The 17,224-nt window shown below is 38.6% G+C and overlaps 2 protein-coding genes across 14 annotated transcripts in view; one reads left to right on the top strand and one right to left on the bottom strand.

Annotated features, from left to right (window-relative positions):
* The window catches only part of LOC122565951 (monocarboxylate transporter 10-like), a 284,840-nt gene that overhangs the window by 76,471 nt on the left and 191,145 nt on the right, over nucleotides 1–17,224 (top strand). The gene's annotated exons all lie outside the window — the stretch shown is intronic.
* LOC122565948 (nose resistant to fluoxetine protein 6-like) lies at nucleotides 258–16,719 on the bottom strand. Of its 5 annotated transcripts, none has more exons than XM_043722517.1 (18): nucleotides 14,206–15,862; nucleotides 13,864–14,109; nucleotides 13,435–13,628; nucleotides 13,206–13,312; nucleotides 12,892–13,085; nucleotides 8,955–9,219; nucleotides 4,688–4,932; nucleotides 4,291–4,484; nucleotides 3,455–3,573; nucleotides 3,068–3,310; nucleotides 2,765–2,966; nucleotides 2,520–2,685; nucleotides 2,354–2,433; nucleotides 2,186–2,281; nucleotides 1,983–2,112; nucleotides 1,733–1,907; nucleotides 1,507–1,649; nucleotides 258–1,426 (listed from the first exon to the last, which is right to left on the bottom strand). In XM_043722517.1, exons 3-18 carry the CDS (start codon nucleotides 13,446–13,448, stop codon nucleotides 1,301–1,303), a joined length of 2,499 nt encoding a protein of 832 aa, XP_043578452.1. In that variant the 5' UTR covers nucleotides 13,449–13,628; nucleotides 13,864–14,109; nucleotides 14,206–15,862; the 3' UTR covers nucleotides 258–1,300. The 5 variants fall into 5 exon arrangements, with proteins under 5 accessions (XP_043578452.1, XP_043578453.1, XP_043578455.1 ...); XM_043722518.1 differs by having other exon boundaries at nucleotides 14,690–15,862; XM_043722520.1 differs by lacking the exons at nucleotides 13,864–14,109; nucleotides 14,206–15,862 and adding an exon at nucleotides 15,906–16,719.

Genomic DNA, 17,224 nt, shown 5'->3' with positions numbered 1-17,224 from the left:
CAGTGACTTGGATAGATAGCCAGCATATTTGCAATTCATCGACTGCGTGTGCCAAATAAGTCGACAGGTTCCCATTTGTTGAAGGTCGCCACTTCTAAGAAAACTCAACATCTGGTCTTTTTAGCTTTCTAAAGCACTGAAGCCATCGACTGCGTATAAACAAAAGACTGGGACGAAGGCAGACCATAAACAGTCGACAGGCGACGTTGGCTTCAGGGTTTTCAGTTATAGGGTAACACTGCCAGCGTGCGGATTTGGACCAGCTCAAATTATTATTTCATACTTGTACTTTCACTTCTATATTTAAAATATATTTTCTACCTTACAATTTATCCACGCGTCTCTCTCTTTATACACCCAATACCATTGCATTTAACGCACACTTTCTATCGATATGACGATTTTTCGTCGCTTATACCTTTGTACATTTAGCAAATTTTCATTTAGCGAGTATATGAAACATCGTTGTACGTTTATTATAATCATCGCAGTCATAAATACAGAGAGAAGTGGAATAAAATACTCGTTATGGTTCTACGTGAACAGAGGCAGTTGTTATCGTATCAGTCTGTTTGCACTGGACTGCTCCCAGTTACCAGATTGTTCTAATGCAAGTTGTTAGTATGAGATGTATCAAACCATGTTTGTATCGTAAATATATGTAGATATTCACACTCATTGCAGTATGCGACAGTTGGTATGCAAAACATGTTGTGACTTATTTCTCACGGGTGAACTCGGATCGTTGTTTACGCATTTTTTAATCGTCTTCTCCAAGAGCTTTGTTTATTAACGAACAAGAAAACTGTTAGTTTCATTAATATCTCGAAAAACAACTCGATGGAGGTCGCCGTGAACAGGCTACTCGCGGAAATCGATCAACGACGTTTCTGGCATTACGTAGGACATATTGCTTTCTTTGCTCATAGCACAATAAACATTCTTTCTTATCTTTCAGTGATATGAAATTATTTCTATATAAGCTTGGTGTTTTTGCTCTAATCACTTCGCTACGTACAAAACGATAGTTGATAAACAAGAACATTTGCATCTTCTGTGCGAATGATTTTATAAATTGATCCTTCTCTCCAAGTCTTTATTATGAAATATTGAAATAAAATAAAATTGTGAATGTTTTCTGAAGCAACGAATCACATTACGCGCATAGAGTATCGTATTAGAACGAAATGTTTGGAAATTCCGACTGCGCGTGTAATGTGTGCGGTCGCACGAAACAGCGACTTCTTTTCATTAGTTTATTAATTAGAAAGCTTGGAAATATTTATCACTATAGACTTATCTATTTCATTCTCTTCTGAAAATGATGGTACAGTCGAAGGAGCGATATAAACGGCATTTCTATTGTTGCGGTTAACAGAATAGAGACGATGAAACTAATAAGAACTACTATAGACCACATAGCGCCCTGAAAAATAAAGAAAACGTTATTACGTCGTACTAACATTAGGTCGAAATTGCTCGAATGATATTAGTGTATGTACTTACAAATATGATCTTATCAGCGAATAAAGGATAATTATGTAAGGAATATATCGACGTTACTAGAACAGGATGTATGAGATAAATACTATACGATAATTTATTCAAACGAACGAAGATATCTAGCGATAAGATCTTGTTCACGATACCTGCAAACATAAAAAATATATTTTCACAACACGAACGATGACATTATTGCATTAGATGGCTGACTTAAAAAATATCGATTTACCGTCATGATTCGTAATGCATACAACTACCAGCCAGGCAATACCCAATGCCCAGCCTATTTTACTGAAGACCATATAAAGAATGGATAGACTTAAGGGCATGTTCCTGTTCGCGAATCCGGATAGAATCGAACAATTACATAAAATTGCCAAGGTCCATCCAACGATTAAGCTTCTCTGAAAGATAAATTTAGTCATATTATTGAAAGATGCAGAGAAATATAAGTCTAACGAACAAACAGTATACATTACTTTTGATAAATGTAATTTGTAATTCCATTTTGTAAGAAGGTGACATGTGGCCATTCCTATGAGATATGGCGGTATTCTGCACCATGGACGTATATAAACGTATGTCAACGTCTTATATTGTTCGTCCAACCTAGGAAAGTAAATATAAGTATATTTACAAATTCCCTATGTTATAAAGAGTGTTCAACATTTTGTATGCTTACGTAAGATGGTAATTAAGAGTGTATCCCGTGTAAACTAGTGATCCTATCGATGAAACTAATGTAAGAACGCCTATACCCACGGCAATATTGTAATGCCTAAAACAGTCGATTTCAGAGCTCAGGTAAAACTGGGTACTAAGGGATTAAAGAACGAAATTAGAAACTCACGTGATCGATAAAGTTAGGAGAAAACTGCCAAATACGAAGAACTGCATATCGTTGGGCAGGTACCAAGTCCATGTGAGACACTGCAAACAGTACATCTCTCCGAAACGATTGTTTTGTAATAACGCGAACGATGTTTGCAATAAATTATCTGAGGAAAGATACGTACTAGCTCATCCCACCTATAGAAGTTGTTGATGTAAAGTATGTTAGTCCACCAATATTTGGAACACTTAGTATTTGGATGCTCAACGGGAAGAAGTGTTGAGACATGATCATGCCAGGTAAAGTTCAATATCGCGATTAATATAACGATGAAATATGCAGGTGTAAGCCTTCGAAGTTAATATATTTATTTTATTATCGTCGAAATCTTATCGATAGAACTAATTAAGCATTGATACTATACTATACCTTATATATCGTTTGACAATCTTTTGAAAAACATTGTTCATCCTTTCTGCTATAGGCGGGATTCCCTGATATTTCCGTCGTTCCTTCAGAAATGTATATGACAAGAGAAAACCACTTATAAAGAAAAATATATCCACCACAAATACGAGGCTTCCTAACATATGCCTGAATACATCTTTTAATACAATGTGTGCTTTGTTACCTGTGCACGTGATTGTATAAAATGGATAAAAAGCAAACTTGTTGGATTAGAAGTCGGATCGGGTTAGCAGAATTAAAAAACGATTAAAATTCATCTCTTACCTACAACATGAGTTGAGTAGATGGCTATGTGGTACATAATAAGTATCATGGTTCCTATTATTTTTATTCCGTGGAAAATAAGGAGAACATCTGCATCCTTTTCCTGTTTAAATATTTGCTCTACATTGGCGGGGAATGAAAAACACAGGAGACATTGGCCGATAAGGTTCTGTTGCTTCGACTTTTGGAACACCGGTTCTTCGTCGACGGTTTCGCATTTGTCTCCTATTTCGTTTTTCAGCTCTGTTCGAAGTTAATCGTACGTTACATAAATTATTGTGAAATATGCTGGAGGCGATAAGGATCAATAAGATTGATTATTCGGGCGAAATTATTTGTTAAATAGTATTTTAATACCACGTATTGATGTATGTATGTGTGGCTTACCGTACATGTTACTTGCGGGTGTAAGGGATATCCTTTCGTTCTTTGAACGCTTTCGATGGACGAAGACGTCGTATATTGTGGCTGCTACCACGGTAGCACATAACAATAGCAAAACTACTCTGTAATTGAAATTTTAACGTTGGTAGTTGATATTTAATCAGACGCTAATTTATAAATAATTAATAAGTACAACTAAATACTTATTAAAATTATTTTATTAAATGTTTAAAGAGTTTTCCATCCCCCTCCAAACACACATTTATTTTTGTGATAATAGCTTTGTTAACATAACATTGCTAGAGTTATATATAGCATGAATTAACTTTTCACATCCTATTTCGTAGTTGGTGTCACTGACATCACTTTTGCCCTTACGTAGCCACATGAAACAGATCGACTAGTATTAGATCATGTGGCCAATCTAAAAACTAATTTTCAGTGCATAATACGTTTCTTTTAATATCTCTAAACACTTTCACGAAGCTAGCTCCCCTTGCTTAAGGTATTTCTTCTTACAACTACTTAACTGTGCAAATTAAAAAAATACTTTAGACAAAGCTTGTAAAAATTAATCGATATAAAAGATTAGGTTATTCGCGAAACACGGTTCCTTGCAGGTTTTTCTTCTTCGTAATGAGTAACAATAGAAAAATGTTGACCTCAACAAGCATTGTCACTCAATTTTACAAGAACATTCTTTTACAAATCTCCACCAATCCTAAGATGTAGAATCATGCTACGGTAGCTTTACGCTTACTTTTTATACACCCTGTACATAATACTTCAATCGACAACAAAAATCCGAATTTGTAATTACTCGATTGGAATTTACATACAGGATGGAGATCGTCTTCGCGGAGAGAAGCCAATGATAATCGTTCGTCAAATCGGAGACTTCGATGAGCCTGAAGTGTATAGCAAAAAGTTTGCCGATGAAAAGAGTCTCGTCGTGCAATATTTTATCCATCATCGTGGCTACATCGTGTTTGCTGCAGGATGCTGGTAAACAAAGTCCAAGCGTGATCAAATCCTACAAAAAGCGCAATCTCTCAAACCTCTGATGGTCCATTAGGATTGTAAAAAGCTGTACGTGAACCTTATGGGCTATGTTAATCGAGTACACCCTTAATCTGTTTTTTAAATGGACTATATACTGAATGCAAGTAGCGTTACAGCTTGAATCGTTGGAAATATAAATTTGAGATGCAACCTGTAAAATAACAATGTGCTTACTTCTTCTTCTATTCCTATATGATATTGCATAGTGCTATTGTGCCGCATGCGTGCAATAAAAAAACGAAACTCAAAGGGTGGATATTCCTCGTTCGGGTTCCGGTATATCGAATTGTTTTTTCGTATTTTCTCCGAGATAAGCAGCGTGTGATTTACAGAGAGGTCGGTGCAAACTTGAAGATCTCCTAACCAATAATTGTTCCCGTTGAGAAATCCCTCAGATGGCACGCCACTGGTGTCCAATGCTTAAAAAACACATGCTATACAAATAATATGCTCGAAACATTTTGTTATAAAATTGGTGACTGGATCTGAAACGATGGGAGAATTAAGCGCACGGTTTGGACATACGTATTTAAAGCCATCAGTTGAAGCTGATCGGTAAAAGAACAGCAACGGCGATCGCAGCTTTTACGCGCTTCAAACAAACAAATTTCTTACACAATGTATGAAGAAAGTCCCGGTGTCGATGGCTGAATTGATGAAAAATTGCGCATCTAACACAATCGCGACGTAATCGTCCCTAGAAGAAGATTAGCATTTTTCGCTGTGCAATCGCGTTTCATGTACGAACATGGGAAACCGCAAACGCGGGGTATAATTTCTCAAATCGTGATCGATTATACGTATTTTCCTCGATTTGCTCCCGTATTCTCTTCGGACGTAATCGATTGGCAGTAGCTTCGTCGAACAAAATTCGTCAACCTCCGTCCCACATCTACTGGAATTTAGAAGATCAATGTTTTCCAAAATCGCGTACGCTGGAAGTACCTGTCTCATGGTCACTGGGTCTAACGCAGTCCCTTGGACCGACGCGTAAAATGTTGTTAATAATAAAAGGAATAACCATATCTATGACGAAATTTTTCCGTTTCATGTTATGAAATGAAATTTAAACTTGAATTATTAAATAGAGATTATTCCCTTTGACGCGATGAAGTACGTTGCTCTGCACTGTCGACACTGTGTTCGATCAAGGATACGATTAGGTTAAACGGTCACCTGCGCAATACGTGCTGTGCGCGGACTAGCCCTGAGGATCTGCCCTGCGAAGTCGAAAACTATTTGGTTCTACAATAAGAACAGGTGAGGGACTCCTCCGCCCGGTCTGAGCATAAGCATGGCGGGAGAAACCGTTGGAGTGGGATCGCGAATGAGATACCTGGGTCTCGTCATCGACAGCCAGTGGACTTTCAAGCCGCACTTCGACTCCCTGATCCCGAAGGTGTCCGGCTGCTGCCAACGTCTTATGCGCCCTGCTGCCGAACATCGACGGGCCATGAGTCGCGATGCGCCGATTATACGAGGGAGTCGTTCGGTCCCGAGTGATGTACGGGGCCCCGGTATGGGCGGACGATCTGATGGCGAGTCGCCGCAGCATTCTGCTTCTCAGGAGGCTGCACAGGGTAACCGCTATCAGAATCGTCAGGGGATGCCGAACGGTGTTCCACGTGTCGGCGAGAGACTGACCCCCTCGGCGATCATAGAAGCGATGCTGAGCGGGTCACAGGAATATGAGGCTGTTTGTCTCTTCTGCCAGCGAGTTATGCTTGCAAAGGAGCGAGCAGAAAGGGCGAGAAGGAGGGGGATGGCGGTCGGGCGGCTATCGCCGTCCAACGGACCGCAATTAGAAGGGGGGATAGCGCTAGGGGCAATGACCCCCCCCCCTTAGCGCCAAATTCAACAGTTAGGGAATTTTTAGAACTGGCTCGAACAAGAGGACGCGGGAGGGGAGTGCAACGGAAAGATAATTCATAAGAGGTTCCTGGAGCTTTCCTGTCATACGCGTAGAATGGTCATCCTGTAGTTTTAGTCGGTAAGAGTTCGACACTACTCCGCTGTTACCGATTATTAGCAGCAGCGGAGTGTCCATGAGGATTTCTCCTCAAAAAAAAAAAAAAAGAAAAGTTGAACGGTCAAATGAAACTAAAAAGAATCAGAGACCAAGATAACATTCTTCGTTATCTTTACTTATTTACGTAACCTTATGTTGATTATTATTTGAAACACTCGCCTGTGACATCACTTTTTCCAACCTCATACTTTAGGTTACAAACGATCTTTGGACCAAGCTGACCTTAAAAACAATGTATTTTTTTTTGTGATATTATGTCAAAATTCTATTCAACTTTTTTGTAGCTTCCCGCCGTAGCATCCCGCTGGGGGTAGCCATTCACATATTATTTAGCAATTAAGTTAGAAAAATTTATGAGATGTCGTGCTGGGCAAATTGTAAAATACAAATTAAATAATAAAAAAAAAAGAAAATTTTTGTCTCTAATGATAGTAAGAGTTTTGCAGTCCGAATATTATACTTTATTCAAACTTTATTATAAACTTGGAATAATTACGAACAGGAATATACGTAGGTTATTTCAACTGTCCACAATTATGAGATGCGCATTAAGAGACTGAATAAAATCCTCGATAGTTGACAATAAGATCTACGTCAAAAGTCCAGCCGTAAAATTCTACGTTCGATTAATACTCATTATTCTATACAATTCTATCAGTATACAATACGAGAAACGTTTTTGCAGGTAGGGAAATACGATTTTACATCGTCGGAAATCGAGATTTGTTTAGCGAATACAATCCAAATTGATTCTTCATACTATTAATTTCGGAATATTCATTGAATAAATGAAACGTGAAAAGAACGAGTATAAAGCAAAGAGTTATTTATATTATATATTTTTATTTATATATTTCTACACATATATCCATGCTGTTTACCTAACATTCCAATATTGTATTTTAAACTAATTTAATAAAACCGTTCTCGTGATTAGTCATTGTCGATTTTAGAGATGAATATTAAAAGTGCTGATCAATTAAAAGCTGAAGATCACAAAAATCTACTGCATTATTCGGACGATTGGGATAGAACAGAACAGATAGAATGAAGAAACAACGAAGTATGCTATTTGAAATTAATTGTCACATAGAAGATTCCCATGAAATAAAATCGAGGCGATAAAAATCAGTAACATCGGTTGCTCGAGAGTGTTTAAATAATACTGAGTACCGAGTACGTATCGTCTATCCTTCGTATTTTCATTTAGAAACGCAACGATTTCATTTTCGCTGTTTACACGGGTTCGATGGCCGAAAATATTATATGCTTGCACGGTAGTACACAACAATAACAAAACTTCTCTGTAATCAAAGTTTTAAAGTTTCTACTCGATATTTAGTCGAACGCCGATCGTGATATTTATGCCGATTGAGAATAGAAATTCCGACTGTCGATTAGGAGCATGAAATTTACGTACATGATGGAGATCATCTTTAAAGAAAGGAGCCATTGATAATCATTCACCAAATCAGTGACTTCGATGAGACTGAAGTGTATAGCAAACAATTTGCCGATGAGAAGAATCTCGTCGTGCAATATTTTATCTAGCATATCGTGGCTACATCGCGTTTGATACAGGATGCCGGTAAACAAAATCCAAGCGCAATCAAGTCCTTACAAAAACAGTCGTAAAACTCCGCATTATAAATCTGATTATGCTAATCAGGTATATGAGATATGTACGTGCTTAATTCGTCCAATATTTCTTGGTGATATTGCATAGTGCTACTGTGCCGAGACAAACAGCGTGCGATTTTGAGAGAGAATGGTGTAACCTATACGATCTCCTAACCAATAATTGTGCCCGCTCATAAATCTCCCAGGTGGCACGCCACTGGTGTCCAACGCTTAAAGAATATATGATACTGCATTGGAAACATCTGATGATACAATTGGCGATAAGGATTTTAAGCCGTAAGGAAGTTGAATGCAGAATTTGCCGTTTCGTGTTTAAAGGTAGAAAATGCAGTTCGTTCGAATAAGAACAACAGCTACGACTATGACTGTCGCTTTTCCGCACTTCAAACGAAGGACTAGTTTCTTGCGGAAGATGCGAAGGAAGTCTCAGGATCGAGGTTCAGCTCGACTTAAAATTATGCAGTTGATACAACCGCGACATAATCGTCGCTAGAAGAACTCTGTCGGTTGCATAAGAGTTGCTTTTACTGTTATTAATTTTTCACGGTGTAAATGCGTTTTACATGCGAACAAGGGATGCGACATGTCACGAAACACAGCCGCAAGCACGGTGTATAGTTTTTCGAATTCTATATCCGTTTATGGTTGTACGCTGGTATGTAAAGGTTACACGATTACGTGTTATATATTTAATGTAATTTGTTTTATCCTTCCTTTTGTGCGCGATCGACCGGCAGCAGAAATTCATTCACACTTAAAAGTTCTGTTTACCTCTTAGACTCCAAAGTATCTTGTTGTCAACAGCATTACGAAATTCATCAATCTCCGTTCTACATCTGCTGGAATTTAAAAGATCCACGTTTTCCAAAACCGCGTACGCTGGTAGTGCCTGCCTCATGGTCACTGGGTTTAGCGGGATCGCTTGGATCGACACGTAAATCGTTGTTAATGATAAAAGGGATAACCATATCCACGACGAAATTTTTCCGTACTGCATGCTTTGGAACAGGATTTGCACTCGAATTACTGAAAATCTCTGTTGAAAAAAATGGTCAAGCACGAATGATCATGATTCTTTCTTGCACGATGAAGTACGTTGTCGCACTCTCGATACTATGGTCGATCAAGAGTATGACTACTAATACGATTGGAATGTTCAGTTCACCTATTGGGTACCAACATTTTCTAGAAAGATCGCCTCAAGACTACTTCCAACAAGGGGCGCACAATTTATGACGTAGAACGCCGACAATGATTTCGAATATTTCATCTTATTGATTATTGCCCAGTTACGGAACCCCAATTAAATTATTGTAGTAGTGCGCCTGTTACCTGCATGTGCCTGACCGAACACGTCAGTTATCAGTATGCCGATACTCTGTTGAGCAAATTCTTTCTTGTTACGTAATACCGACCCTGCTAAACATTTCTTCCTAGAACTAACGGTTCCCGAAATGAACCAATTTTGAAATAAATTGCGGGCTTTCATCTTTCTGTGATATACACAACAATATCGGCATGCGATTGCTACACGCGTTCTGGCGATCAATCGTTCAACCATTGTATCGAGCGTTAAACAAAGCCACTCCTCGCATTGAAATTCGTTTTATTTTTAAATTGGAAAAAAATATGATTTTCTAGTTCTTTTTGATGATATCCTCAGCAAGAATGCCTACTTCCTTTGAATACTCAGAAATTGAAGAGCTTATTTACCCCACGTGCGGTGGAGAAGATAGTATCGTAAAAAAAGAGCCTCAGTGACACTCTATTTTCTGAAGGTGAACTGTTCTTACCTCGAGTCTGGTACAGAGATTGATGATTCGAAGTCACGAATGATACTGAACCAACCGTTTCTAATGCCGATACTAGCCCTCCTATTGACGCTTCTGTTTGGACAACGCGAAATTGCCGATGTCATCTTGGCCTTGCCGTAACGTCCAATAAGATAAAGGATTGTTCACGCTAACTGCGAATTAATGTTTTTCATGCAAACCAGTGCTTCGCGCAATGTTCTTAGCCAGGATCCCGAAGGTCAGTCGAGCAGATGTACTCTATTTGTTACGCCACGTGGCTTTCCATAGGCCGTTATTCCTAACCGTCGCTCGTGGCATCGCAGTATCGCGAGCGAACCATCTCAAGTAGCCCAACACATACAATGTAGCGGCCAACATCAAACAGAGCGAGTTCGAGAAACGTCGATTCGTTTCGTTATTTCAAACACACTCATAAGGTGACACGCGTGATCATGGCGTGATCAGTGGCGTGATCGGTGGCGTGACCCGAGCATAGTGGGGATCGTCTCCCATGAAACACAAAGGGCCCATCGAAGGGCAATCGGTATCGATCGAGGATCCAAACGAAATATACTAACGTCTCCAACGAATTACAAGTCGTCCAACCTATCACATACAAGACACATTGTAAAGTCGAGTCGAATCATTACACCAAATTAACTGTATCATCTGTCAAATAATTTGTGACGCATCATTATACTGTTGTCTATATATATATATATATTGTCAAATATATAATTTTTGTTAACTCTGTTAATTCAGTGTTAACCTCAACTAACCACCTCTGTCATCTTAACGGACACAGAGGAACGATTTTCTGAATCGTAGCGAGAATTTACGCCTCCCGCTGACGCGCTTTCCTCGCGATCGCGTCTCTCCGCGAACGGTCGTAACACTGTTAAATTGAGAAATTAGAAGATTATGAAAAACTTATATTTAAAGAACGTTCTACGTTGCGCATAGAAATTAAAAAATATTGCTGCGAATTTTCAATGAATAGGTTTTGGCTGTTACAGCGTCGTTCTCGCAAAGTTTTGTTTTTTCGGACAGAACAAGTTATTTCAGCCCATTTATTCTTATCATGTTGGCTAATGCGCCATCACATCCTTCCACAAGAGAACTTTTAGGAACTGAAAGTGAAATTATAACGCATAATTATTTAGGCGATACAGTGAGTGGTGCAGACGGTATTTGAATCTTTTAAGAGACGTTACGGGAAAAATTTATTGCGTCGTGTACTACTATCTATTAATTGCTGGCGATAATGGTATTGGAGTTTTACGATTTTATAAAAGATCAAGTTTAAAAGATTGTATTTATTTGTTGTGTGAAACGTGAAAAATCGTACCACACCAACCACACTTAAACGCGCTGAGAATATGTCATGTGACCATTTAAATGACAATGCGAGCCAAATTAGTTTCATTTATTCTTTCTGCAGACAATATTGACATGAATGAAAACATGCAGATGCGATGAATTGGATTAAGACAGGCAATAGCACGAAACGAGACAGATGGAATACAATCATTTATTTTAGAAGGAATCATTTCGTTATATCTAAAACGGATTGTGTTATTTTCTGTATCTCCTGTAGTTTTGATTCTTCTCGAATCAATTATCTGAAACACAGCTTATAGGAACTATTCTATCTCTCAATCAGTTCGGATAATTGACGTTTTAAAACTCCTGTATACCAAATAGTTATCCGTGACATTTATTTCTTTTCACCTCATATCATTTATTGTCTTATCGACGATTGACCCCATGTCGCATGCAGTAGAACATGTTCGCCTGTTACGAATGACGCCATATTTCGTCAAATAGTACACGATGTCTAAAACTCACATGTGTGGAAAATACGATGTAAAATAAAGGTCAAATTCTGCGTTTTATGTAGTATCTGGATAACGAAATATTATTGTAGAACGACGCTTTGAGGTCGCTAACCGAAATTGCGGATCGCTTCTTATGGAAATAAGCTGCGAGGAGTTTCCGTTAGATACCTGTTGATCTGTGACGTTTTTGAAATTTGGTATTTTTACCTACTGTTGTATCGATCAGTTTGTGTTCCGTGCTAATGTCCTTCGAACATTATTGTATACAAAATTTAATACACCGAATTTCTTCGTAAATTTCTAGAAATCGGATCGGAGTAGTAAAATTAAAAGATGGTTAAAATTCATTTCTTACTGTATTACGTCGGGCGACACAATACCTAAATCAGGCCACACACCGCTGGCCGGATGGCAACCATGTGTCCACGTGCCCTCAGTAATCTTAGGAGCCGATCATAAATCACTTTAGGAAATTCTGAAAGATCCGTCAGACCGAACAAATATCTCTAAACACAATCGAAAGTTCGTTTTGTCCACGTGCGATACTTTACGCTAGCAACTATTTATCGAGGACGGCTAAGGCCCTTCCTAGTCCTTCTTGTATCCAATCAGAAACAAGTCTACTGCCCTCACTTTTCCTAACCAAATCGTCATGAACAAATCAGCTTTCTCGCGTCTTTAGACACACCCATCACTAGCTTTCTTCCGACACAACATCTCCACTTATTCTTCACCGTTAGAATAGTCAACACGTCATTACCGAGTTTCATACCTTAAATCAGTCAGTTACTTCACTTATACATACGCATCAGTGTAACTATTTTTCTATGTAAAGTTGTTGGAATAAACATTATTTTATACCTGTTAATTCAGTGTAAATTCAGTTGAACCACCCCTATTGTCGTAACAGAAATCAGGGGATCGATCATTTTGTGGCGTCGATTATTTAATCGTAACGGGAATTTACGACTCCCGTTGACGTGCCTTCTCGCGATCGCGTCTCTCCGCGAATAGTGGACGAAACATACTGAGAACATGAAATCCGAAGAATAATACGTGCACCAGAATAATCCATACCACTGTTAACGTTTTCAAACTGTCGAATAAGCGTAGTTTATCTTCACTCTTTTCCAGCTTAAATATTTCCTCTAGATTAGTGAGAACTGAAAAGCACAGAGGATATTGGCTAATACGATTCTGCTTTGCCGACTCGGCGGGTGCCGTTTCCTCATTGTCGGTTTCGAGGTTCTCTTCTGTTATGTTCTCCAATTCTATTCAAAGTTAACCATACGTTACATAAATTCCCATGAAATAAACTCCAAGGGATAAAAATCAGTAAGGTTGGTAACGCGAGCGCAGTTTTATGATAAGTAATAGTTAATTCGAAGTACCAATAGATGCAAGCCTTCCCCTTTCTTTATTTAAACGCTTTCGATGGACGAAAACGTCGTATACTGTGGCTGCTATTACGGTAGCACACAACGATAGCAAAACTCCTCTGTAATCAGAATTTTAAAGATCCTAGGTGGTATTTTATCGTATGCAGATCTTGACGTATGTAACATATACCTGAAGTGACAAAAATTCGAGTTTTCAATTACGAGTTTGAAGTGTACGTACATGATGGAGATCATTTTCGCAGAGAGTAGTCATTAACGATCATCCACCAAATCGAAGACTTCGATCAGCTTGAAGTGTATATTAAAAAGTTCTCCAATGAAAAGTGTCTCATTACGAAATACTTTAACAAGCATAGTGGCAACATCGTCTACGCTGCAGGATGCCGGTAAGTAAAGTCCAAGCGTGATCAAATCCTAAAATGAACGCAGTTTCTCAAATTTCTGATCGTCCGTCGTGACCGTAAAAATTCGCACGTAAATTTCATGAAATATTTCAATATTAATGATATTATATATTAATAATATTTTAACGGGATAAATTCTTAATTGCCTGCATAAACGGGCTACATACTGATTATAATTCACATTGCAACAACTTGAATCGTTAGGGGTATTCGAGATACGAATTTTAAAATATCCATTTGCTTACTTCGTCTTCTACTTCTACGTGATATTGCACAGTGCTATTGTGCCGCGCACGTGCAAGAAAGAAACGAAACTCAAAAGGTGAATACTCTTCATTCGGGTTCCGGTATATCGTAATTGTTTTTTCGTATTTTCTCCGATAGAAATACTATGCGATTTTCAGAGAAAAGCTTGCAACCTTGTCGGTCTCCTAACCAATGATTGTTTCCGATGACAAATCCTCCGGATGGTACGCCACTGGTATCCAACGCTTAAAAAACATATGATCTCTCATTGGAAACTGCTCGTGATGCAATTAGCTATAAAGATCTAATGCGGCAGCAAAATTAAGCGCATCGAAACCAACAGCATCGGCTGATCAGGAAAACAGTGACGACGACGATCGCAGCTTTTACACGCCACGTGCGAAGGAACTGGTTTCTTGCGCAACGGACGAAGAAAGTCTTAAGGTCGGGAGTTGGCTCGATAAGAAATTAAGCATCTTACACAATCGCGACGTAACGTTATCGTCTCGTGATAAGAAGATTCCTCGCGGTTGCACAAGAGTTGTTTCTATTGTTTTTGAGTTGAATTTTCCGCGGTATAAGTGTTCATCGAAAACATGTCACGAAACACAATCGCAAACACGGTGTACAGCTTTTTGATTCGCGATCGGTTATACGTATTTCGTTTAGTTTGCCTCCTTCTTTCCTTTCGCTGTAACTGACTGGCGGTAGCTTCGCGAAACCGCGAAATTCCACTATATATCTTAAAAGTTCTATTAACCTCTGAGAGCCCAAAGTATTTGGTTATCCACCGCATTTCGAAATTCATCTATCTGAGTGCGACACCTGCTGGAATTTAGAAGATCAGCATTTTCCAAAACCGCATACACTGGAAGTATGTTCTTCGTGGTCATCGGGTCTAGGGCGGCCACTTGTATCGACACGTAAAAGCTTGTTAAAAATAGAAAGGATAACCATGTCCACGAAACTCTTCCGCACTTCATACTTTGAAATGAGATTTACACTTGGATTATTAGAATTGACTATCGAGGAAGATCGGCAGCCACGCGAATGTATTTTGTTCTCTTTTTCGCAATAAAGGTACGTTGCTGCTCTTTCAGTATTATGTTAGATCGAAAATGTGGCTGCGTTAAACCGGCCTCAAATGACGAATGCAACTAGAGAGACTCAACGGTTTCCGATAAGATTGCAGCGCGACGATGCCTATTCGCTACAGGACACACCATTTATGATGTAAAATATCACAATTATTTTAATTGCATTAGTTTCTCGTGTTATTTCCTCTGATCCCATTATGTAATCCGGTATTAGTTATTTGAAACGTTTGCCTCTGATGTTCGTTTCTTTTTACCTTATATTTTATTTTCCAAGTGAGTTTTTCAGAATTGTCAGCCAACTAGGTTCGGCCGATATAATTACTAATATGTTTGCGATTAAGGTTTTGACGCGGAAGCCTGAGCTAGCCTGCTTCTTGGAATTTCCATAATTTTATTGCTCATTGCCGCTATTAAAATGCGACTGTATTTAAATATATCGCTTTAATATGCTCATTTCTTTTATGGAAACGCTGTAACTGAAGACTGCCAATATATTACTTTATCTCGCTCCTTAGATGTTTTTGGGCCGCGGTCAAGAAGTTACAGATTAGTTTTCCTGCTCAGATAGCGTCTTTGTATATATGGCCTTACGTTCGAACAACAATAAAATGAAGATTATAATTACAATAAATTCAACAAATTAATGATCTACGCATTCTTTGACCAACCGTGTGGACCATTAATTGAGCTATTAAATTATATTATAAAATTATTTCAATTCTGGTAGCCTGTCTATTCATTTTCATGTAAACTGTAAAAACAAGTTTACGAAACGGCATGAATATACGCCAATGATAATCAGAATCGGAAATAAACCTTTCGCGAATTTAAATCAGCAGTAGAGCAATGTATAAAGATAATTCTACATTCAATTCACTTTCTTTTTCTGTGGGATTCTATCACTGACAGTGAAGGGGATACGTAAGGAATTGTAAGATACAGACCTGTTCTCCTTTCTAGCTTATATCGTTTTGCCGATCGAAAATAGATCAAGCACATTCGCGATCTATTTTCATTTAAAAACTGTCACTCTTGGTCGCAGCCTCGCGTTTAACGCTTCTTCCCCAGATTTTACGTTCGCTGGTTGCGGCCAATTAACGTTCCACTTTCATACGCGTGGCTGGGTAAAGTCTTGACCGGTTTGTTATTTCATTGACTTTTACCGCCATGTAATTCACGCGTAACAAATAAAAACTTTTTTCTCAGTCGACATACTCGTCCACGCAAGAGCCTTTACCCGTAATGGACGTTCGTTTTTTAGATTCGTATTCGTCGTGCTGGTTCCTCAAACGAGCATGAAAAAATTAACTGCGGTTGCGTTTTATTTGATCGACAAGACCGTGCTGTTTTCTTGTTGCCAAGAATGCCTTTAAGATCGTTCAAATTTCTCGTCGTCTTTTGCATTTTCGACGAACATCCACAGAGCTTGATTGAAATCTTTTCGGACTCCATCTCTGCTCGATTTTTCATCTTTTTTCCTTTGTTTTCGACCATTGCATCTTGTCGATCAAGATGTTAAGATGGCACAGGGAAGTGCAAATTTTTATAAAATACACGCAGTACACCTTCTTCCGCGATTTGTCCAATCAAAATTTCGCCTGTTCATTGTCCGAAAGAAAGTAACGATCGTCCCGTTCGAAACAACCCAAACATGGGAATCTTCTTAAGCAATTTTATGACGTCAGCTTCCGTGGGAAAGTTCCTTTTAGCAATGTTGGCAACGTTTTTAATTTTCCATGTCTCTCGTGTTCTCAATACCCAAGCGTATCGTAAGCAGAACTACTACTAATCGAAACGTGGCTGCTACGGTGGCAGTACATGAAAGTAATGAAACTCCTCTGTAATCAAAATGTTTACGTTTCTAGCCGATTTTTCATCGGATGCAGATCGCGATATATAGCGTGTATATATAACGAGTTTGAAATTTCGTAGCGAGAAACCATCATTGATCGTCCGTCAAATTGGAGACTTCGATCAGCCTCAAGTCTGTAGAAAAAGTTTTCCGACGAAAACAGTTTCATTACGAAATACTCCATCCATCATAGTGACGACTTCGCGTTTCATATAGAATGCAAATAAGCAAACTCCAAGTGTCATCAAATCCTGAAAAAAGCGCAATGTCTCAAATCTCTGACAGTTCGTTTCAATCGTGAAAGGTCGTACTTAAATGTCATATGTTGTTTTAATGAGGTAAATCGTTAATTTGCTGTATAAATCGTACTGATGATTGCATATTGATTGCAAGTAGCATTGCGTCTCGAAT

The sequence above is a fragment of the Bombus pyrosoma genome, linkage group LG3, assembly GCF_014825855.1.
Source record: "Bombus pyrosoma isolate SC7728 linkage group LG3, ASM1482585v1, whole genome shotgun sequence".
Classification (NCBI taxonomy): Eukaryota; Metazoa; Arthropoda; class Insecta; order Hymenoptera; family Apidae; genus Bombus; species Bombus pyrosoma.
The sequence above is the reverse complement of the archived record's forward strand: the minus strand, read 5'-3'. Positions and strand labels throughout refer to the sequence as shown.